At 33.5% G+C, this 24,895-nt stretch overlaps 2 protein-coding genes across 2 annotated transcripts in view; one reads left to right on the top strand and one right to left on the bottom strand.

Moving 5' to 3' along the window:
• Window positions 1-3,909, bottom strand: part of LOC100372298 (FYVE and coiled-coil domain-containing protein 1-like) — a 41,659-nt gene extending 37,750 nt beyond the window's left edge. The window contains exons 1-3 of the mRNA XM_085495230.1: window positions 3,873-3,909; window positions 1,245-1,358; window positions 72-191 (exon numbers count right to left, since the gene is read on the bottom strand). Coding sequence (XP_085351356.1) covers window positions 72-191; window positions 1,245-1,287 — 163 coding nt within the window. The 5' untranslated portion in view covers window positions 1,288-1,358; window positions 3,873-3,909. The remainder of the gene's footprint in view (window positions 1-71; window positions 192-1,244; window positions 1,359-3,872) is intronic.
• Window positions 3,910-11,514: 7,605 nt separating this feature from the next.
• Window positions 11,515-21,973, top strand: LOC144343721 (uncharacterized). The gene is made up of 18 exons (XM_085495106.1): window positions 11,515-11,635; window positions 11,792-11,926; window positions 12,195-12,337; window positions 13,290-13,490; window positions 13,796-13,884; window positions 14,230-14,316; window positions 14,428-14,496; window positions 16,151-16,430; window positions 17,391-17,577; window positions 18,874-18,978; window positions 19,128-19,270; window positions 19,401-19,514; window positions 19,750-19,867; window positions 19,995-20,094; window positions 20,709-20,799; window positions 21,410-21,463; window positions 21,588-21,641; window positions 21,926-21,973. The coding sequence occupies exons 1-18, from the start codon at window positions 11,515-11,517 to the stop codon at window positions 21,971-21,973; spliced, it is 2,139 nt and encodes a 712-aa protein (XP_085351232.1).
• Window positions 21,974-24,895: the final 2,922 nt, after the last annotated feature.

Below are 24,895 nucleotides of genomic sequence, written 5' to 3'. Positions count from 1 at the left end.
AGTTACCCCTGGTAATACAAGACAGGTGTATTTCACTTCATGGTACAGTACATCATGTAATGTATACATACCTTTTCTTTCCACTTGAAGCAAATATTCCAATTTAGCACAGAATTTGTGCAGTGCTGTATTATCATCAGTGACTGGATACTGATTATCTTTATAATCTTGTTTCAAGTCCCTGACACACTCTAAAATAAATATTAAATAAATAACCATGTTGAAAGTTTGTGATAGGTCTTGTGGGACACGAACTGTACCAGTCAATCAAGTTTCATCACATTAAAAATATTATGTATATACATTTAAATAAAAACACTCTGACTCAAAACAAAGTTCATCAAAACAAGTTTTCAGTCAGCATATACGAGATAATAATCCAGAGTGCATACTTTGCAGTATTCTCATAATAACATATTATTATTATACATACATGGCTGCCCCCAGGGTTTGACCGGACACCACACAAAAAATTTTACTAAATCTGTTCTAAATGTTTTAGATTTTGGCATTCCTGGGGAGGAAAAGATGTATAATAATAAGGTTATTACGAGGATACTGCAAAGTATGCACTCAGACAGTACGTGGTTGTATCGACCTCCACTGCACATCGCTAGATACTCTCGCTGTACTGTCTTCATCTTCTTTTTTCTGCTTGTAGTAATGATTTATTAAAAGATTGCAGGCCAATATGTCAACGAAAATTGTTTTTGTTTTGCAAACATTCGCATAAGTTACAAGATTTCCATTGCATGCTATAGCATCCAATGTAAACAAATGAAAATATGATGTCTATAACCTGTAACATATCAATGTGGATAGTGTAGTTTACCCACATAAAAAAATTTTTTTTTGCACCACCAGTTCCCTCTTTTCATCACAAATTCACAAAATAGTCCCGTTTATAATCTGCACTCATCTTTAGGAGAATGGGACAAAAATAGCAATATGTTTTTAGTAAAAACTGAAAATTGACTCAAAATTTCTAAAACCATGCTGGCTAAAATATTAGGGTTCACTTCTTGAAATATAAAAAAAAAAAAGAGTGCAGAAAAATGTGGACGAGAATATCTGGTGGTGAAAAAGTTAAACAAATGAGTGCTGATTGTACTGATAGGTTTTTGAATGTGTGCATATATAAACAGCAGATTCTATTGTTTTTTTTTATGCTAGATGTATAATAATGTGGTACACATTGCCTGTCAATGATTTATCAATTCACCATTGAATCTACCAGTACTTACCTTTCAAATCTTGTATGATCTTAGGTTCCTTTGCCTTAGCCATAATGATTCTCAGACGCTAATCATCAAACTTAAATTCTGTATTTCAAACATCATTCATTCATTCCTCTCGGTCTGTAAGATGAGAATACAAGAAGAAAATAACATGAAATAGATAAAGTGAAATAAACAGGTTTCATAACTAGAAGAGTTAAATTACCTGGCAAATTGGTTAGAGAAAATTTAGTGTTTAAGAGGAAATTATAATTCCTAGATATTATATCAGAGAATCATGACATAGCACTTTTTATGTTCTTTACAATATTATTCTACCACATGTTTATAATTTAAATGCATGCACTAAGAATACTGATACTTTATTTTTATAGCTAAGATTTTTCACAATTTTATTGTTTGTGAAGACATTGTTTTGTGAAACTGACACTGCTACAAAATTTCACTATTTTCAAAAAATTCCTGAAATGGATGAAAATTTGTCTCTTTGAATTTAAAGTGGTTCACAGTAGCTGCTGTGAGATTAGACTACCAAAACCAGGACAATTTTTATTAATTTTCAGGTATTTTTTTTAAACACGGGAACAGGGGCGCAGCGCCCTCATATGGCACCTCTGGGGATCAGATCCTCTGGCAACCATAAAATTCTGATTGGCCAGGGATGACATGTGGCCACAGTCTTCAACTGTGACCTGTCTGATAGTAATTTTGGCCCCAAGGAAGCCATAGAATGCTCTATTTTAACATAGAATTATCAAAACCTCCACACCCTGGTAGGGAGAACTCACTGTGAAAATATATCTATTGTTAATTGTTTACTTTAAAATAATACAATGACAATTTTAGTGTCAGTTTCTATAAATAACAGCAAAAACACATTTTTCCAATAAAAAATTGTATACATGAAGTATTTTGATAGACATGTCTTGTCACCAAACAAGATTACAAGGCAGTAAGATTTATCCTTGCCATAAGAAAACAAAGGTGACATGTCTTAACATTCTCACCACCATTTCCCCCTTTTCATCACAAATTCACAAAATAATCTCATTTATAGACCGCATTTTCCTTCACAAGATTGAGACAAAAATTAATAGCCAAAATTAGGGTTCATTTCGAGAAATATTGAAAAATATAAGAGTGCAGAAAGATTTGAGAAAAAGCATGTTATTTTCGTCCTATTTTTTCACCAATTTTGAGTACATTGACACCATATTATATTTATTTTTTCTGGTTTATAATTTAAGTAAATTTCTACCTCAAGGTATTTTTTTGCTTTTTGCAACCATTCCACTAATTTTCGGACCACAAAATTGCTGTGCCAAATAAATGCGAACAGACACCTTTGTCTGAAAGATGATCAAAACACAGTCCAGGGCCTGGGTCAAAATAAGTAATATTTTAAAGATTGGTCATATTCTACATGCAAAAGATCGATGTCAGATATTTGCTTTAGTTTTTTTTTTTTTTGGGGGGGGGTGACCTAAACAAGTTTCCATCCCACAAAAACGTTTTAATTTTTGAATGAAGTAAAAAAAATCTTTGAGTATTTGTAGTTCGTTTTTTTTCTATCCAATCATGGACAAAAATAACAGAAAATGAAAAAAAAAACATCCAAGATGAGAAAATGGTTTGGTCTGAGTGTAAATATGTGTATATATTTGTAAAGTCTTTTTACACCCACTCGACAACCAACTGCTATGCCATACTACTGTCCGATTATCAATTTGTATTTAGTGGTGATCAATATTTATCAATTAAGTTTTAGTATGGAGGGGGGGGGACTAAAGGAATTAAGTTTTTTATCCTACATTGAACTTTTGATGTTGTCCCTAATTGGTTTATGAGCACTTCTATTAGAGATGTGCTTCTAGAGTAAATATGGTAAATGAATTTTAACAAAAGCAAATGGCGCATTTCTTATCCAAATGGTGTATGGATCCAAATAGGAAGTTTAGCAGAATTCTGTAACAGAAAAAAATATTAATTTTGACAGGTCTTAGCTCCATGCATAGACTAACAATTTAGACGTTCATGTTTTCGGTATTTTAAGCAAGTTCACCAATAATTGTTTTGCATTCACAAACAGATATTTATTCATGTTTTTAACCTAATTTCGAAACAGATAAAAAAATTAAATCGCTAATGAACTGAGATAATTGGTGGTAGTACTGCCGAGATTTGCCGGCGTAGAGTCTCATTGCTGTGTGTGTACCATACCGTAATACTGGGATTAGTTATGGTATTACACTGTCTGGGTTATGATGACGTTATACAATAATACTGATGTGTTGTCTTTCGATTGATGACGTGTCGTAAGAAATTGGTAAGCAGCCAGTGCAGCACGGAATACCGATATTCATACGTCATGTACTGGCATGCACTCAACACATGATTATTAGATTAAGACACACGCACGCTACTCGAAGGGACCACTAAAAAGTACGATTAAATATAAACTGGACATCAAGCTCGATGTTGTGTATGTGAAGTCCGCGGTAAAATACTGTCTGTTTACTCTGCTTGGCACATTGCATATGAAACATGAACAGACTTATCACAAGATGCATGTGCTGTCAAAACAATGAGCATCGCAATATTCAAGGGAATGAAGAAAACAAACACGAATCTCACCTGTTTTCAATATGGCGTCGAAAGTCAGCTGACTGGCTTATCACGTGACAATGTCAGGTCACAGGCTGACCTCGGCCTATATTTTCAATCTGTACTTCGTACGTTGATTTCTTATACTACGGTGCTTATACTAAAAACTTTTAATATTTTAATTGAAACATGAAAGAAAATCAAAAGTATCAATACCGGGGAGTTCTCTGGATTATTTTTGGCAACGAGTTTCTGCTATCGTTTCCTCGAGAAAGCTCTTAATTAAACAATTAAAATTGCATCATGAAATCATTCATAACGCTCGATTGAAATATTAGGAATATTTTGACAAATAATTAGAGGTTGTCATCACGTGACCGAATGTTGGCAAACATTTCATATTGTCTGTTTCAGGATAGAACTCTGAACAAATGACAAAAGCAAACATATTTTCTTCATTTCTGCATATTGGATATATCATATGTGGCAAGGATGAAGAAAGAATAAATATGGGATTGTCGTACTCGATGTACCAAATGAAATGAAAATATGTCTGTTTTATGACATTTTAATAATGCTTGCTGTAGCAAAGATATATCTCAATATCTCGAAATGTTCATGCTCGGAAACATATGGTAAAAACAGATATATAATGTATTACAAGGTACTTTCTGATGTCTAAAAGTATTTAAAAAATCAGAATATTTTTAGTGGAGTTTTATCGAGGAAATGTGTTTTCATTGTGTCTAAGGCAATCGCTGCTGAAACAACATTTCATGCATGTTATTTTACCCGGGCCATTTTTCTAAAAAAATCGGATTAATAATTAACGAACAAAAGTTCACATACTGTTGACTTATATTGAAACGGTTAATTGTAGACTGAATGGCATACAGCTGTTTTCAACGCTGTATTTATGGCAACACTACGATGTCAATTATAACCTATTTCGGCGGCACTTCAATAACTTTTCTCAGCTCGTGCACAACAACACCCAATACATCACCGTGACAACTTGCACCAACAACACATATCTGCTAATCCCGGAGTTGCATGTACGAGGGTGTATATTTACTGGCGAACGCATACTTTCAAATCCCTGACCCCGACCAATTGCTCTATAACCATGTTTTCAATTCCTGTCACCTCTTATTGTCGCTATGGCGGCAACTCAATCACTTAGTTTGCTATGTTCATTCACACCAACACCCGACATATGATAACACCTTGAATACAATGAAATCGCAAAATATACAAAGTGATATTCTTGCGTTTGAATGTTAGATGTTCAGATTAACAAACAAAATACGTTCGATGGTGTCTTTTCAAGCTTCACCGTGTAACAAATTAAGTCTACGGCCATCCTTGATCTCTACTTATAATAATCTGATCTCTACTTATAATACAATTATATAATGTTTTCTAAAGCCGATTGGTTAAACATGTTTAACTTGAATTGAGAGCACTACATTGACAACACTGTTCAAGAAGACAGTCTACGGACTCGAATATGCTGTCGGTATGTCGGTCCAACGTGAAGGGCACTTATTCATAATTTATTTTCTAGTACAAGTTTGTAGATTGACTGACGAACTCATACTTTAAAATCCGTGACCCCGGTCAATTGCGCCTTCTATCGATACATATGTGACTCGGAGATGCCGATAGGATAAAATATTCCAATTTATAATGCGCAGCATATCATCACACAGACTTCTGAAAAAGTACTTATATAATCGATGTATACGAGTGTCCGGCCATTCACCAGTACATCGTTGTTGTGTTTTTTTTGGATCTGGACCGTTTAGTGGTAATATTGAAAGCACTACGCTTTCCAAGCAGACTCGAAATCAGATAAAAATCATCCTATATCATTGATTATGATATTTTTGTGAGATATAACTATATGTATTACTAATATTTATCATTATAAATAAAGATACGAAATATACGATTATTTTATTAAAGAAAACTCATTTCATTTATTTATTCACTCAAGGTAACATGTTTGTCAAGAAATATACACACATTCAATCTCCGATTATTCAAATTAAATACAGTACACAAATATAACGATCGATTACTGGGTCCAAATTACGCTATATTTATAATCATGGAACAACTACAGTATATGTATTTAATTTCAACACGTATCTATGATAGGAAACTTTATTGCTGATACTTTTATAATGATAATTTCAGTTATAATAATCATCAGCATCATTCATCATTTCATCTCGAAATTCGGAATGAGTTTCAAATGTCTCGGTGTATTGACTTACTGACTCATTTTCTCTGGATGAGTTTTACGTCTTTTGTTTTGTATTTGTTTTTTTTGTTTTCTGGACATTTTGATAATCGGTGAACTTTTCGATCCTTCTGCACTTGAGATTGGTACTGGCACTAACAAACTTGCCTTGCTACTATAACTTGTAAATTACTTTCGACTAGAGATCGATTTCAAATGCATAGATATCCTATTAGATAGCTTATTTTTGTATTCCTATCTGTCAGGCGATATTTAAGTCAACTTATGTCTTCTTACTTGGTGGTTATATTACCCTAAATACAATGCTTTATTTAACAAAGAACGTGAAACTACAGTAAACCTCACCGTGCCACCGTCGCCATCCACGCATAATTATTTTAGTTGTCAGATTCGCATAGTTAAGTTGCAGGACGTCATTGGATAATCGGTAACACACACCCACACTTCAAAACATTTCTATATCATAGAGTGCTCACTTGATGGTCACGTGCGGCCGGTAATTTCAAACATTGCTTCCTTAGTTACGCTCACGCCCTCTAATCTACTATGCTGCATTTACCTACAAGGAAGTACACAACACACTTGGTTGTGCACTGCGTTCTTAAATAGGTTGCCGAAAGATATCACCGATGCATTTCCAAAGGTAAGAGTTGAATATATCTCACCTACATTCGCTTTCCATGGTCTTAAGCAAGACTTAATTATATGCCGGACGTTTGCAATGAATGCAAATATGTTCCTATTACAGAATATCAATTACATTTATTTGTATTTTTGCTCGATTTATTTTCATAACACATGTGCCATAACACGTGATTGCGTAATCGATATGGGTACTGAAATCGGTATTTATACAAACTAAAAACTGATTATTAGCTTTGAAATTCCACCTAGTGCTACCCGCCGTATGAGAAAAATGGTAACGCTTACATTCTTTCGTTGCTAGCTGTTAAAAGTGTAGTCACCTTCTGGGTTTTCAATGCTTGCATGCCTACACAATCGATTTATTAAAATTGGTTTCAGTTCTAGCGTTCAACAATTATTATTAGCATCATCATCGTCGCGTTTTAACATGTTATTCCATATATTCTCTGTGTCGGTAGCAATATCTTTATGCTATCATGGTCACTAAAATAATTATACGTATTTTGTAAATGATTTGGTTATACGTCGTTTTGTGCTCATACTACACGGCGGGTAACTTTATTTGTGTGTGATCTGAAGTATTTACCCATAAATATACACGTACCAACCGTTAACGGATTAGCCATTACAGTAACCACTGGAATGCATGCCCCCCCCTCTTATGTGGGTGTGGGCAAATTACACAATGTTATCGAATTCCATTTATCCGTCTGACAACGACCGTGCCAAAGTACTTATTTATCGACTTCAGCAGGTATATATTCCACTCAAATATGGCTGCTATTTCAACTGTGATTTCGTTTTGTTTGTCTGGTGACTCAGTCGTTTGTTTTTACTATGTACGTTCCAATATTGTAAAAAAACTGTCGTAATTTGATTTAGGGAATATAGAACGACACACAGACCATTAATGGTTGATAGCAGGGAAAGGACGGTAATGTGGACGATACAATACTGGACGAAACAGTCTGGTACAGTCATGGGCATATTCTTTTTTTCGAACTGGAATCCTTTGAATTGTCAAAACACTGTTTAGTTATGCATGTCGACGTTTTCAAGTAAACACGATCCTTGAAAAGGTTTTAGATGATAATGGTGATTTGTTTCTCTCTTGCAATCAATTGTGTTCGCTATTGTGTACATTTACTTCAAGCACTTCGCCTGGATACTTCCTCGTCATTGTGTTATAACTAGGTGGCACTGATCGACCACTGAGAGCGCACTGTTTTTCAATACACATGTTTTCAGCGAATATTTATGTAACATTGAATGTGTACTTCTATGCACGCTTGATTACAATATGAATTTTCACTTACTAGATTTAAATCACAAGCAAGCAAGCAAGCAAGCAAGCAAGCAAGTTGTTTATTTATTTATTCATTTTTATTTTTACTTTCTATTTCCGTAAAATAGCTCACAGTAGCTGTTCAACTCTCCCACTAATGGAAACTATCTTACATATTCTTGGTAAATACACTTTCTGTTATCTCTCGGTCTCAAGGCTGTTATCGTAGCCATACTACCTCTCATGTAAATACTAATGAATAATTAATAATGAATACAAGTGATCGTCATCGATCGCCGTTTTCAATTTTATTCTTCAATATTGCAATTTTGGAACTGTGAAGAAAATGTAAAAATTTGAAAACAAATCTGTAAGATAATTTAATCGTACCTTGAATGTACAACTAATAAAATCGTGTGATAATAATGTTTCCACAGCCTGGAGTGTCATTTCGATGACCTACCTCCCAGTGTCTGTACTTGGTAGGTGTTATTTATTTATTTATTTATTTATTTATTTATTTATTTATTTATTTATTTATTTATTTATTTATTTATTTATTTATTTATTTATTTATTTATTTATTTATTTATTTATTTATTTATTTATTTATTTATTTATTTATTTATTTATTTATTTATTTATTTATTTATTTATTTATTTATTAACAATGAGAAAAGGGGGCGCTGTCCTTTCAGACGTCATCGGCTAATTTCCCACTGAGAATGATTACATTGACAAAAAGATGTTTATTGATATTGGTTTCATTAGTTTCTAATGTATCTACTGACCTGTCTTTTCATTAAATTGAGAGACATCTTTAATGTATATCTTCACGGAATTTGAATAACATCTATTCTTACTCATTGTTGCATTCCATGTTTTAATATGACATGTAATTGGTGTATTGTTTTTCATAATTTATTTTTAATATTGAGGATTAATGGTGCTTGCCGATTTAGTATGATCGGCAGAAATATATTTCGTATTCGTTTTATGGCATTGGCACAAAAATATTTTGATTTAACAAAGATTATTTCATCGTTTTGTTTAAAAGGTCAAAGCAATCTTCATACGCCCTATTTCACGAATGGACCATACGAAGAGAATATACCTGTATATACGGCGATCGGTTCTCCAGTCGTAAAAGTTGCCGCCACGGACGAAGATACTTCGGTAACCTCTGTTAATATTATTGTTTGACTGTGAAATTTGGAAATAATATCGACATATAACCTGCGATGAATTGATATATCCCGGCCGTTTACATATAAATTGTAAAATTATTTTATAGATGAAATGATACCATGAATGTTATTTTACTGTTTTAGGGTGTATGCAATTATGAAATTTCCTATAGTTTACAACCATATTTAGAGGATATCGCACTATTGTATTTCGAGATTGATAACACCAACGGTGAAATAACAACGAAAAGAAACTTCATTCAAGAACCTCGCCGTTGGTCAAGCGTACGTTACGAGGTAATTCAGAGTTAATTTATATCATTGTTACCCTAATAAACGCCCATTGTGGTACAGAAGGATTGTATTTATAGTTCAGTGCCCATATTTACAAATTTTGGGGGTTTACGTACAGGAAACATATGTAGTTCTAATTGGTGAAACGAATACTAATACAACCATGACGTCGACATTAGAAGTATGGTTGTTGATAAATTTAAATACTTATTTTCATTATATGACTCGCACTATTTGAATCGCCGGACAAACTGAACTTTGGACAGAATATTTTTTCGATGGCATTTATATGGAAATAACTGTGGTTTCGTTGGTCCAAATCAATGTTTGCACCCATCAGGAAAAGAATTGCCACAAATTGTGTATACATAACAGGAGAAAAAAAAAACACAGACATGTACATACATTTTCACAGGCCGGATATAACTTTCGCGTGTCGGGGACGAGGAGGAGTTAGTTGTAATAACTTATAACTTTTCAACAGTAGCGATAACAACAAATGTATACATGTGTAGAGGTTTGTTTATAATATGTTATAACCAATCAACACTCGAATAGTAGTAGAAGGTATTGACCTCTGTAGCCACCAACGAAACACTTATACATGTTGATATTTGATTCGCTGACTGTGATTTACATATTCATAAATGTGACTCGTATATACAACAAGTAGATGAAATCACACTGTTCAATGCGGGACGTGTTTATGATACAGATATTACACACAAAACAAGATTATTGACATTCACTTATAACCGAACCATGCCTATACGTTGTCTGTTATATTGCTATTGCGGTGCAATATATTCTCTTATATTACTCACATAATATGTCAGTAAAAAAATCCCGCCTACAAACATAGGTCAAGGGCGGTAGATGTTAGTGTGACTCAAAGCTCATTATCACACAATCTAAAGATAAGATTGCTTATTCTCAGCTATTAATACCTGAAATTATGCAAAATAGTAAAGCTCCCCCAGGAACTGTAAACAAAACGCAATACAATAAAGTACGGTTAAATACTCAATACCTGTGTAGGTTCGTAATGTGAATGGAAATTAAAAAAATAAGATAAAAAATGACGCTGAAGAAAATGCATTTACAGAAAGGCAGGAAAAAAATGAGCTAACCTGGTGATATATGACACGCCTAATAAATGGTCCTTTATGGAGTGTGGGAATAAATGTGTTGCTGTGAGTTACATACATATTGCGGGGCGCTATGTATGTCGAGCGCCACCAATCGTCCTTGAAAACACTTCAGACTGAAATCACATACGACAAGTGGTGATAAGAGAATGTACCAGAGTCAAAACGAAGATGGCGGTTCGACAATGGCACTAGTTGATGATTTAGGGGGAATATTAAAATATGAGTTATTTATGTGCCTTTTATCATTAGAGTTCCTAGGATTGAATGTAGTGACAAATGGAATGCGCGTCTTAGTTTGTTTTGAACGTATTAATTAATTCCTAGGTATAGCCATGGCATGATTGATCTGATCGGTGACAAAATTGGTTGGTTATCCCCGTTTTAGTGGGGACTTCACCAACTCGTCCAGCCGTACATTTCGCCATTCTAACTTAGAACATACATGACAAATGCTAAAAGCTAGACCATATTAATTGAATGCCCAAATTAAAGTCAACACCTAGATTATGCTGTTAATACACGCAATGGTAGACAATTCTTAAAGACACTAATATCAAAGAATTGTTATCTCTAGTTTTTAGTGGTCATTTCCGATGATTGTTGCCCAAGCAAACAGAACAGTAGCATTGTTACAGTGAATGTCTGGGACCAGCCTGTATTCAATGTTACAGAATACATGTACGTAATTATTCATATTGTATTCAAGACAATTAATTCCACATATTGTGCAATACGCCCTGTACACATGAACTACAACGCATACTTTAAACACGAAATTTTAGCTTTGACGATAAATTTATACGTGTCATTCTTGTAAATTATATGTATCTTCATGACTAGCATGCCAACCTCTCCGGTCGAAGGAGATCCACCGAAGTCTTGGTGTGAAGGCATTCCCCAGGCTGTATACGGAATGGAAAATGAATCAATTGTGTATAGCATAACTGACGGCAATGAAAAAGGTACCAATGTTTAAAATGAAATATTTACTGTAACCTCAACTAAAATTAACTTGTTGTGATGTGATTTTTACATCTCTATTATATCAGTGTGGAATAACATATTGTATTTCAAATTAGTACAGAGAACACTTTAAATCCAACTTGTTATAATTGCAGGACATTTCATAATTGATCCGAAGACTGGGGTTATATGCAATAATCACGTACTCGATAGAGAAGATATTGAACAATATAATCTCGTGGTTACTGCATCCTTACAAACAGTATCACAAGGACAGTTATATGAATCGGGTTAGTAAATTATTGTGATATTTTCTGTTGTGAAATAATATAATAACAAGTGATATATATAATGGAATACATTATATTTTTACACAAATATAGATTACCCCTTTTTTTGCATATTTAGTAAGAGTAAGTCAAATAGTAATATATATGTAAGCCACGTATATTTCTCTATGACATCTGTGTCCTGGGTAACACATAAATCATTGATCTGTTTGATTTCATGTTGAGTTTTATACAAATAACTGTTTTCAAGTAATATGTATCATTGCAGATTCAGAATTTCCATCAAATGAGTTGAATGTTTTGATAACTGTAGGCGACGTCAATGATAATAATCCATATTTTGAATCATCAATGTACACTATAGCCATGTATCATGCTGTGCCATCTGGGTCGCGAGTGATAAGTGTCAAGGTTTGTCACAACTATGATTATTTTTTATTATCATACCTCATAGTTCTAACAGTCAATCAGATTCGCGCATTTGGCGGCCAATATATTGACACAGCGGTCAAAGACGTATAATATATTCGCCTTCTGCTCTTGCACAGACGTAACGATGATTCGTCGTTGAGGTTCGGCAACGTTTTTTAGAGGAATCATGTGTAATTTATGAACAGGTTGAACAACTTTAAGTGTTCGTCCCACCAAGCAATCTTGTATTACTTGGGCCAAGTTATGTCGATTTAAACAACCAGGCGATAATCATCGATCAAAACAACTATATTGGTCGTTCGACCGTAGTCGCCTCACCGTATATTTGAATTTCGCACAGCTTTCCGGGATTTCTGACGCCGTATACCTGAGTTTAGTGCTTCAATTTATTTCACCAAGTAATTGTTTTACTTGTTGTGCAACGTATATACATGTGTGTTTCATTGAATTGTTCACTCAACCGGAAAAGAGTTGTTACATTAGGTCTGAACAGGGTTCGATTGACTCCCTAGTAAAGTGTGCTGTTTGTGTGCGCGCGCGTCATGTGTAACAAATTCTGTCTTCTGAAATGTGAGACAGTCGATACTTCAAGTTGATACTTCCAAAAACATAAATGTGACAGTAATTTAGGAAGGGATACGATTATAGAAGATGAATGCGTACGAACCATTGGAAGTGTGATGAAACAGCTACTTGTGAATGGAGAACATTCAGGATGTTTTAATTGAGATGTGTACAGGAGAAATGTTGCGATACAACTTTTTACAAAATGTTTGTTTTATTCGGTATAAATGTTGAAAGAGAAGGCTTCGCCTCGATCAATTATGCTCTCTTCGGGTCAACAAGTCTTTCAACCTTGGCCTGGGTCAATATTTCTATAATAATGGACAAATCGATTCCTATGAATACCGGATTATATTTTATCACTCAGGCTTCAGATGCTGATTCTGGGAATAACAGCGCCATACATTATGATTTAGAAGACAATTCTGGTTTATATACAATTGAACAAACTACAGGAAAGATATTCACATCAAATATATTGCCAGAAAGTACAAGTGAAACGTATAATTGCTACGTCAAGGCTACTGATAACTTTGGTACAGGATTGTCATCAACAAGTGAAGTTAAGGTAGAAACATGGAACTATAAATGTCTTATCAAAATCGTAATTAGAGAATACACATTGCAAACACATATTTTCCTGAAAGTGTCCTACATTGAAAAAAAGTCAAGAGCTTAATATTACAAATGATGAAAGAAGTCACAAATTACTTTTAATCAAGTGTATATGTTTATGAATGGCATAAGCTAATATTTATGATTTGTTAATGAAATTAGCAACAATGTAAAAACACACAAACAACGCAATGTCATTTAATACCTAACATATTACTTATTATAAAACTGTTTACTCGTATGTTTCTCTGAAATTAGATATACCTTACTGGGTTCGACAATATTGTTTTGATGACATCTTCCTTATCAGTAAGTTACGTTCAATCAAATGCCGAGCAGTTATCACAGTAAGTGTAATTACAAATAACTACATGTATACATAAACTTGCTTATTCCTTATTTGTTAGATTAGATTTCTTGAATGCACCTGATCAAAAAAATGGTGATATATACTTTTATACTACTATAATTGAAAATGTGTGAAAACTTCTCAATATCGCATTTATGTAAATTGATTTCGTGGGATGTGATATATTGTTATATATAAAAGAAGTTGCAAATCATTTGATGACTGTTAAGGAACGTCTCCAATATTATATAACGCGAAGTGAAGCTTGATATTACTCAAATTAACTCAATACACTCATGCAAAATTAATAATCATCTTCTCTAAACTATATTTTACATTGCAGGGACATCAGCGATGCATTACTCCTAGAATGTAACGTTTTACGTATTTGGCCAAGCAGTCAAGACGACAGTGGTCGAAATGCAGATGTGTAGGTTAAATAATATCTAAGTCGAAAATATGTAATTTTATAAATGTTTGTTTCTTAACTCTGCATACAAAATGTGATTTGTTTGTAATTATTATTTTTATTTTTCTACAGTACCGACATTTGGTTCTCATGCGTTTATCCACAAACGAAGGAAATTGTACCCGCAAGCACATTGACAGCGTGAGTAGTTCTTGCGGCAGGAAATAGGGTCGCAACACAGTAACTTCTATTATCAAATTATGTTTCTGATAACATTGAAAAACACAAAATACGGTAGCTATAAGTATAACTTTGTTTTGTTAGTTACATTTACAGAGAAAGATATTGAAAAAAAAGTATTTAAAGGAAATCTCACACGTACTTGAAAGAGAATATCAAAATGAAATAAAACAATTTACAGCAACAAATTTACAATCCAGATATAAACAAAATATTTATTTATGTCAAGATATGTCAAATCGCTGATCCAATGAAGCCTTAATTCATATCGGATAACATCAAGTCAGGTGGATAATCAACAGTTTTATGTTCAATATATTAATAATATTATTTGTGAAATAGCGACAAAAATATCAGAATGCCTATTCCGTAGGAAGGGTTCATAAATTCCGATTTAACCTCAATCCAATATGGCTGCCGAAACAGATTACCAATCACAATTTTGAAAGTTTGGTGGATCATGTCAAATCAGGGTCAATAAGCACAACAAGGTCTACGATATGACATTCACCAGTGGTCACGAACTGCCGAAAGAAAAAAGGGGCAATGAGAAGTATTTTTTATGCTTAAACTAAGATAGCGATCAAACCACTCGAATGTAATATATTTCTGGTAAGAATCTTTGATCATAAAAATTACACGAGCAATTATGCATCGATTGGTTAAAGCAATTTGTATTGTTTGCTGAGAATTTAAGATGGTGGCCAAACCACTTCACTGTTCAAAATTATTTCATTGGCTCCCATGTGTCAGTGTGTCACGTGTGCCCGTTTCTGTAGGCAAAACCGCAGATTCAGAACATTTTATACATATGTACTTTGAGATAATGCGCAGACAAAGTTACTTTGGATACTTGTCCTTGCATATTAAATAGCTAATTTGCATATTATCTGATTCCAGGTTGTATAAGCAAATCCTTTAAAACTTATTAGCGGATTTTGATCAAATTTAGTAAATAGGTTCATTGGGGTTATGTGCACATGATTAGTTTTGGATATTGTATAATTTCAGCCTGTGTGAGCAAAATTTCAAAATCTTCTGAACGGGTTTTGATCTCATTTGCTATATAGTGGTTCTGAACATCTGCTTTTTTAATGACTGTTGGATTTTTTTTAAAAAAACAACAACAATGATTGCATATATTCTGTACACGGGAGCGTTACGTAATATGCTTTTGCAATACTATTACAATGTGCTTAATTTCAAATCGATTCGGTTAAAGCACTCATGAAGAACTATTGCTTTGCCATTTGTTATGAAATTCAAAAATGGCGGCCAAATCACGTGACTAGTAGCTATTACTAACGTAACTATTACTTGTTTATATAAATCTAACCCGAGACCAATCATAAAGTTTTTTGCAAACTAATACTTTTTATACATAAATGCTAAATACCAAATTTCAAATCAATATTGTAAATGTACAAGAAAATCACGTAGCTACTAAAATGTTTATGATATAGATAGCCAATATAAAAGTAATTCAACAAAATATAAGAAAAAGAAGTAAAGAAAGAATAACATAAGGGATATCATTTAAATAAATGTATTTTAAATAATAATATAGTCTGTTTATCCATTATCTCAATGTAAATCCTTATTTCATTATTACTAGGAAAATGAAAGACAGTGAAGACATGTTGGAATCATGGCGAATTGAGACCGATGATGTGATTGTTGGGACGGAAGATCGGTGGGGCAGTCCATCAATGAGAGACGACAACAGTGGTTTGATCATTGGTCTAATCGTTACTATTATAATGATAGTGTTACTAATCGCGGGGATACTGGTACTATTATGGCTGTACATAAAAGAAACTAGAAGATCACCTGATAAAATGAATAGGCGTTCTCCGTCAGTCCCTAATGCGTATTTCACAAACCAGGACTATTTGGTAATGCACATTATATATTGATACATGTAATCTATATCATAGATTTAGAAATTACATAAAGCATATATATAGATTTAGAGATTACATAAACCATATACGTAGATTTAGAGATTACATAAACCAAATACATAGATTTAGAGATTACGTAATCCCATATATATAGATTTAGAGATTACATACGCCATATACATGGATTTAGAAATTACATAAACCAAATACAAAGATTTAGAGATTACGTAATCCCATATATATAGATTTAGAGATTACATAAACCATATATATAGATTTAGAGATTACATAAACCATATATATAGATTTAGAGATTACATAAACCATATACATGGATTTAAAGATTACATAAACCATATACATAGATTTAGAGATTACATAAACCATATACATAGATTTAGAGAATACGTAATCCCATATATATAGATTTAGAGAATACGTAATCCCATATACATAGATTTAGAGAATACGTAATCCCATATATATAGATTTAGAGATTACATACGCCATATACATAGATTTAGAGATTACATAAACCAAATACAAAAATTTAGAGATTACGTAATCCCATATATATAGATTTAGAGATTACATACGCCATTTACATAGATTTAGAAATTACATAAACCATATACATATATTTAGAGATTACATAAACCATATACAAAGATTTAGAGATTACATAATCCCATATATATATATAAATTTAGAGATTATGTAAACCAAGTATATGTATTCATAGATTACGATTATGTAAATATCATGCATACATTCACAACTTATGTAAAATACATCTATATAATTATAAACCATCTACATATTTATGAATTAGGTAAATCAAATAGATATATTCATAGATTATGTTTACGGAATACATACATTCTCAGATTATGTAGAACAAATACATACTCCTGAACCTGACGTCATATATTATGATTATTTTTTTCAAAGGAACCTGTTACCGTACAAGAGTTATTCCCAGAAGCCGCCGAGATTAGGAGAGAAGATATTAAACTGCTTAATGAGCTAGGTGAAGGACACTTTGGTGTTGTGAAGAAGGCGAAGATATCCAATATCTCATTCCATGGTGATCAACATGATGCGATAGTTGCAATCAAGTCGATCAAGGCACAATACGGTTAGGCCAGAGATTTTTTATTCCTTGTTTCTCGAGTTTTTATAAGGCAAATTTTTTGAGGAGGGCGGAAAAAAAATATATTCTTTTTTTCCAATAGATTTGTGTGATTCTCAAAAAATTGTAAGTGAGATCATTGATCGGAGAGAAGAAATGAAATAACATTTTATTCCATGTATAACCTTGTTTCTCATCTGCGCGAGACTTCGGTACTTTGATCATGATACTCCCACGAAAATGCAACTTGGTTTTGGTATGCGGCGGACGATGAAAAAATTTATATTTTTTAAGCACTTTTTTGCGCTAACAAGTCGGCGGGCGCGAGAAATTACGCTGAAATAAAATTTAATTTTTATTTCATTTTTGGCTAGCGCTCCTGTTCATTCGGCGGGTTCGCGAAACAAGGGAATACAAGTCTGGGCTTAGAGATTATAATCACAGTGAACACACTCTAAATTCAATTCAAAGGATCCACTCGAATAAGATATTTTGACACAGCAAATGTATACAGAATATGTAAATAGTACCTCAGAACTTCAGTTACGTAATTGGCCTTGCAATTGCATTAACAAAATTAACCTAGATGTTCGATTGGTTGAATTTTTAGTAAGCGATCGTTTGAAATGAAAGAGAGTGAACGATATCACGCGAGATAGAACTTAATTTAACAGATGAACTGATCCAGCAAGGAGTGTTACCGTAATCATGTACCCTTGCTTTTCATTTAGAGGGTAGGTTTGTCATAAAAATAAAAATTGTCTGAATGCGGAGGTCGGTTTTCAAGAACAATGATAATTAAAATATCTGACAACTAGTGGGATATATCAAAACCTAAAATGAGGTCACCTAATTTATTCACATATGTTTAATACGTTCGTCCGGAGAACTGTGATTGCCTTCTAATCGTAGTACAAAATCATACAAATGTACATCTGCTATTTGAGGAAGGCGAATGAGTTGGAGAACAGTAAATTGTACAATAATGATTCCATAAGAACCAAACGCAACATTTTTTTGCAAATCATAAGACATCTACATTAAACTTATTTGTGTGGGATAATTACAATTACAAGTCCTTTCATTGTTGAGTAGTTAATGACTGAATATCTGCAATGAGACGATAGTAAAATATACACACCTTGATACGTTTTAGTACGTTCTTTTTTTGTTCGCTACAGAACTATTCATCCAAAGCACAGTCCAGTGCTCAACAGTGACACAATCGAAACAACTTTTTTCATATTTCATGTATTACCAAATAATATCAACTGTCAACTTTTCAATTTCTGTTATTAACAGGTTCTCGAGAAGAAAAACTGAATTTCAAAAAGGAACTGGACGTATTGCGCAAAACTGGTCACCATGACAATATAGTTGCATTTCTTGGATACTGCTTGGAGGAAGGTAAATAATCATATTTACTTTACATATGCTTACAATACTGCAATAACATTAAATGCATTTGTTTATCCTAATTGATTTGATCTGTCAATAAGTACTGATGATTCTCTCAATAAAGGCTTTTATTAAATATATTTTCAAATCATATTTAGATCCCTACTACCTTTTATTTGAATACGCACCGCGTGGAGACCTTCATAAATACCTTCGAGCGACCGAGGGTATAACAGAGCAAGAAAAATTAAGATTTGCACGCGAAATTGCCAGTGGCATGTCATTCTTGTCTTCAAAAGAGGTGAGTCAGCTTCGCAAACTTCTCGCGTATCATTGAACTCACCCACTGAAAAGAACGACCATATATATTTACTTATAATAAATCAATCTTTATTGTTTGTTCATGAAGTTAATTCTTAAGTTGCTTTTAGATTATACATCGTGACCTTGCAGCACGAAACATTCTTCTAGGAGATGATAAGACGTGCAAGATAACAGACTTTGGACTGTCTCGGATCGGGCAGATTTATGTAAAGTTATCAGAGGTGAGACAAAAGATTAGTATTTTTTAAAGTAAGTAGCTTTGAAAGAAAAACACAAGCAATATAACTGAATCGTATCTTTTATTTATTTAACTACATGCTGCTATATTATATCAGTAATATTTATTTATTATGTACGGCAAATTAGAATATCTGCGGTTTACATCGATGATTTCTTCCTGGAATTTGTATCAATTGAATATACAATTGACATAATAGGGTAAACATTTGTTTACAGACTAAAGTCCCAATCGCCTGGACAGCCTATGAATGTTTAACATCTAACAAACCTGTGTATACTACAAAAAGTGACGTATGGTCATATGGTGTTGTTCTGTGGGAAATAATGACAAATGGTAAGATGTTTCCCGGTATGATTGATGATATTTGTTGATGACTGAATGTATATCACATAATTATGTGATTAGTTCCCCGCAAATTAATACATCATATGTAAAGCATGAATATTTATTACAATTACAGGTGATACACCTTATGAAGCTCAGGGAGGAACTGAACGAATTAAACACAATTTACAACTTGGCCATGTCCTGCAAGAACCCCAAAACTGTCCAGCAGAGGTGTAAGTATCGGGTTAATGATAACCCGTTTTTAAAATAAGCATACAGTCATATCTTTCATCATTCGAATCGCACAGTTCACAAACTCTATGTAAGCATATACCTTCGTGAGATATTAAACCGAGGGGTCTGGTATTTACATTGATACAATTATAAAACATGTGCACTATTATAGTTGCTTCCGCATATGCAATGAATGTAAAATGGCGGGATGTTGAATTGCCAAAGAGGGCTCACACGTTAAATATAATCGGCCAAAGAATAGTGGCCGATTAAATACACCTTGTCTGACAAATTTTCGTATTGTAATTCTAAATTGCGAAAAGTCACATTTTTATGTGGCTGCTTTGAATACCGCAAAACTCCATGCTTGCTTTTATGGCGCCCCTCGTGTCATTAGCTTCACCACAGAGCGTCTTCACTAGAGAACACGATTAATGGAAAGGTTGTATTTCGATCACAATGATTGTAATGAGTTGTTTGTTATATTGTTTAAGAAAATGAAGCTTATAGAAAGGTTATAATTGGATCACAAATTGCGATGAACTTTTTATTTTATTATTTGAGTTGTATGATATAGGCACATATTTTAATATATAAATCATAATATGAATAGGTACGACATAATGACGATGTGCTGGAATCTAAAGCCGGTTGAAAGACCGAATTTCAGTGACCTTGTGTCAACGCTTGAAAAATTGTCAATGGTAAGTTCTAAAATATTGTATTTGTTAGATTTGTCGACAGTGGATGTTCTTCATCAGTAATGAATGCTTGTGATTAGTGAAAGAAATTCGAAATACTGTGGAAGTGCAGGACAGCTATGTGATAAAACCGTTTAGTTAGAAGGAACCACGAAAACTCATTACCCAGTATGGTTTGTGATTCAATAATTGTGTGGTAGAAATTGGTATGGAAATTTGTAGACAGATCGAATTTCCTTCCTATGCAGAATACTCAGGAACTTGTTTCTGCTTTGATTGTTTTTGGCCCTAAACAGAATGCGTTTAAACAAGACAATTGTATCGATTTATGCTGAAGTAAATATTCTGACAGAATTTTTATGTGGCGAATTTGTCAATCCAAGGGATAGAATGAGGTCCCGAATTATAATTTTATTACAGTATTAAATTTGCCTCAACACAGGACTGTCGTATAGCAGACTGGTTGTAATCAATATAGCCATATGCACAATCGTGTAGGCTATCATTGTTTTTGCTTGTCATGTCAGTTGTATACAGCGATCGTAAATAGATTTGGAGCTGGTCATGGACTGATAAACTAAGCAAAATTTTGTGTTTGTTTTTGACCGTCTAGGGATCACGAACGGCCTCAGCACCTACTGAATTATATGATGACGTAGAAGTGCAGGTATGCTACTTAGCATTGTGTTAAATAGTTTAATGTGGAACATATATGACCCATTAAGCATTATTAATCCTGATACTGTAAGCAACATTTGGGCTTATCAAAGAATAATAACTTTTTTTGCTAGGGATCAGAAGCTGCATCGGCGCCAACTGAAATGTACGATGACGTGGAAGTGCAGGTAAACTATTACGCCTTGTGTTGAACAGTTTAATTAACTTGGATAATTTATTAACTATTTCATACCTCCGATAAGATTCGCTGTAAGTGACATTTTGCAATATCTACCTTCATCCAAGGATCACACTCAATAATGGAATTATACGGCATGCCACACAATCCACATCATTTAATGAGGCGTGTATTCATTGCCTCAATTTCTTGACATCTTTATTATTATCAAACCGACATATTGTAGTAGAATTGTGGCTAATTAACTGCGATTTTCTTTGTGTTGTTGTATAGGGAGCGATCAATGGTGCATATGATATAGTCGAATATCCAGTAAGTTAGTACGTTATGTAGTTAAAGTATGAAGAACTTTGACAACATTTTAAAGTATTTTGACTGAATGCATCATTGATGATGTGGCACATAAGTGTATCATCTAACATGCTAACAATCTAAGGAGCAATATCATGTTTATTCTCAGAATTAGCTGGCCATGACTCGTAATTTTGGTATAACGTTAAATGGTAATCGCTATGGGTGTATGTATTTTATTCTGATTTGCCAACCGTATTATTGGATCTGCAATGATTGACAGCATCTCAACTTCCCCAACAGCAAATGTAATCTTACAAATGATACGTCATGTCCTAAAAATTCTATCATATCATGATTGTGCTAGAAAAATTGCCTCAGCGAACGAACGATATATAAATATTATTGCAGTTATAAACAGTGTTTACCATATTTTTAATTAAAATACATTGAAATGCAAAATTGTCTTTACAAAAACGCATAGTTGGAATTATTGACATTTTTGTTAGTCTTCTAGAAAGTATCAATTTTTTTGATGGTCATCTAAGTGATGTAAAATTATTTTGTCTCTTTTTGGTCCTTGTACTTATATTACTTTTATTCATGTAACAACTAATCTTATCATTCCAAATAAAAATAACGTGAACTACAACTTGATAATACATGCGTTGAATGCAAGTAATAATATTTAAAATAAATTGTATGAATGCAGAGGGAACCATGTTTTTATTTAACGAATCGTATATGAAACATAAAGCTAGGTTTCAAAAACATAGTTAATATTTCAACAAAATATGGAATTATATGTAACAAAGATGAAATATATGTAAAAGTAAACATGTGTAACGGTTTCCTTAGTTTGACACAATTCCGGAGATTTGTTTAGCAATACATATTTATGTGATTTGTATATTTCCAACAAAATCCATCCAGTAGTAGTGACGAAACGAAACGTATGTAGCTTAAGCAATGTCATTTATCTAAGTTTGATTCTGTCATCGAGATATTCTGGTCTAATGATATCAACAATTAATGATTTGATTGATATAATTCCAAATTCTTATGTTTCTATAGTACAGCATGCAATTTTATATAAAATGAATTATGAAATGGAAGGACCTCGTTTGCACTTGCGCAATTGTGTTATGCCACACATATATATATATATATATATATAAGAAAAATGAAACCATCATACATGGCCTTATAAACAGCCTTTTACTTCATAGTGGGGTGGGTGGAGTAAAGCTGTGATTATTTTTATTACTTTCTGACCATCTAGTTTGCCATTTACCATGTCCATATAAACTAAAGCTCCAGCCAATATCAGATTTGACTACTTGTTTCAAGCTATGGCACTTGGAAATGAGTGTTTTGACATGTGGCAAATGTCCAACTGTCTTGGTTAATAAGATTGGCTATATTTCAACTAGAAACAGGTAAACCAGTATACCTGTATGTACGAAGCCAGTGAATGTTATTCAAGCCAAAGAAACTGCATCTATTTATATAAATACACATGGACAGAGAATATTTTCTTGGAGCACTAAATGTGACAATTGCCCTACTGTCTGTGATAAATATACCACACCAGCTACATAGTGCCCGACGAGGAGTTGGGTAGGTAGTGAAGAAAAACATTGACTGAAGCCTGGCAGAGGACTGAATTGTTGTCAACAGCAACAAACATACTGGGAAAGTCAAAGACAGTGAAAAAACAAACAAAAAAACACACAGGCATATAAATACTAACTTTCTAGGATCTTTATTGACTCCAAGTAATCCAGAGTAGAACGAGATGAATCAATGCTATACTCCGCCATCTTTATTTTAATATTAGATGCAACCATTATTCTGTAGGGGTCAACGGGTCATAACTTGAGGGGAGTTAACACCCATGATTTTTAAAATGCCTTGATCAATAAGAGTCTAAGTTACAGGGAACATTATTTTCTTTTTTCAGTGGACCAATAAATGCATTTGACAGGAAAATAGAAAAACTCTACCACAACAGCAATTAGAACAGCTTGCTGCATTATAAGTATCACTTCCCTGTCAAATTAGTGGTTCATGCTTATTTGAATCTGAACATAACAGGCCAATTCTATCACACCTTGCTAGGCTTGAACTTCCATCCAATCAGAGCATTCCAAATGAACATGATTCTCCACAATACTAGAGGGCGCTCTGACCAAAAAATTGCCATGATCTAAATAAAAAGAACTGATATATATATATATATATATATATGTGTGTGTGTGTGTGTGTGTGTATGTACTTATTCCATGTTTCAAAGCCATTTATCCTGCAATACAGCAATACAGCATTATGCAATTACCGCTGAATGTTGTATAGAAAGACACACAAAGATACAATGTTGAGTTTTCTAATTACAATGAACCGTTACAGTTACTCTAGCGATACCCACTATTTCACGAACTCAAGTTAGAATGCAATGCCAAAGCATGATATGAGGCTGAATACCATCAATTCATGGCGAGTTCAATTGCTGCTGTTTGCTACAACATAGTATACGTAATAACAGTACAAAATGTGTTGTATGGAAACATTATAAAATGGACCAACATATATGAGGATGACCTCTGACACCGCACTAAATATAAATTGGGTTAGATCTGTGGTCTACGCTATTCCGGCACGTGTTGCTGTTTGTTTAGTCGCTTAATTGTGTTAGGTTAACAAAGAAGCTAACTGTGAACTACTTAATCGAGCTATGACAGCGTTAAATAATGAAGACACCCTGCCAAAGCCTGACAAAACAACATTTTGGCTTGTTACGTGGGTAGAAAATACGAGTTCACGTTCGTTCCTTTCGTGCGTTCTCTGTGGCATCGTTTATAGTTACGTAAATTGTTGTTCTTTACCCAAACACCTTTCTGTAGATTTCCACGTAATTGCATAACACTTCTGTTATTTCGTTTACTTATTTCG

The sequence above is a fragment of the Saccoglossus kowalevskii genome, chromosome 21, assembly GCF_978046115.1.
Source record: "Saccoglossus kowalevskii chromosome 21, keSacKowa6.1, whole genome shotgun sequence".
Taxonomy (NCBI): domain Eukaryota; kingdom Metazoa; phylum Hemichordata; class Enteropneusta; family Harrimaniidae; genus Saccoglossus; species Saccoglossus kowalevskii.
Note: the sequence above shows the minus strand (reverse complement) of the source record. Positions and strands in the feature narration are given on the sequence as shown.

Bases quoted from the DNA above. Each gene is read 5' to 3' on its own strand.
- LOC144343721 (XM_085495106.1), top strand. From the start codon at position 11,515: ATGCCAACCTCTCCGGTCGAAGGAGATCCACCGAAGTCTTGGTGTGAA. The intron at 20,095-20,708 runs GTAAGTATCGGG...TAATATGAATAG, and splicing joins CAAAACTGTCCAGCAGAGGT to GTACGACATAATGACGATGT. The intron at 21,464-21,587 runs GTATGCTACTTA...TTTTTTTGCTAG, and splicing joins ATGATGACGTAGAAGTGCAG to GGATCAGAAGCTGCATCGGC.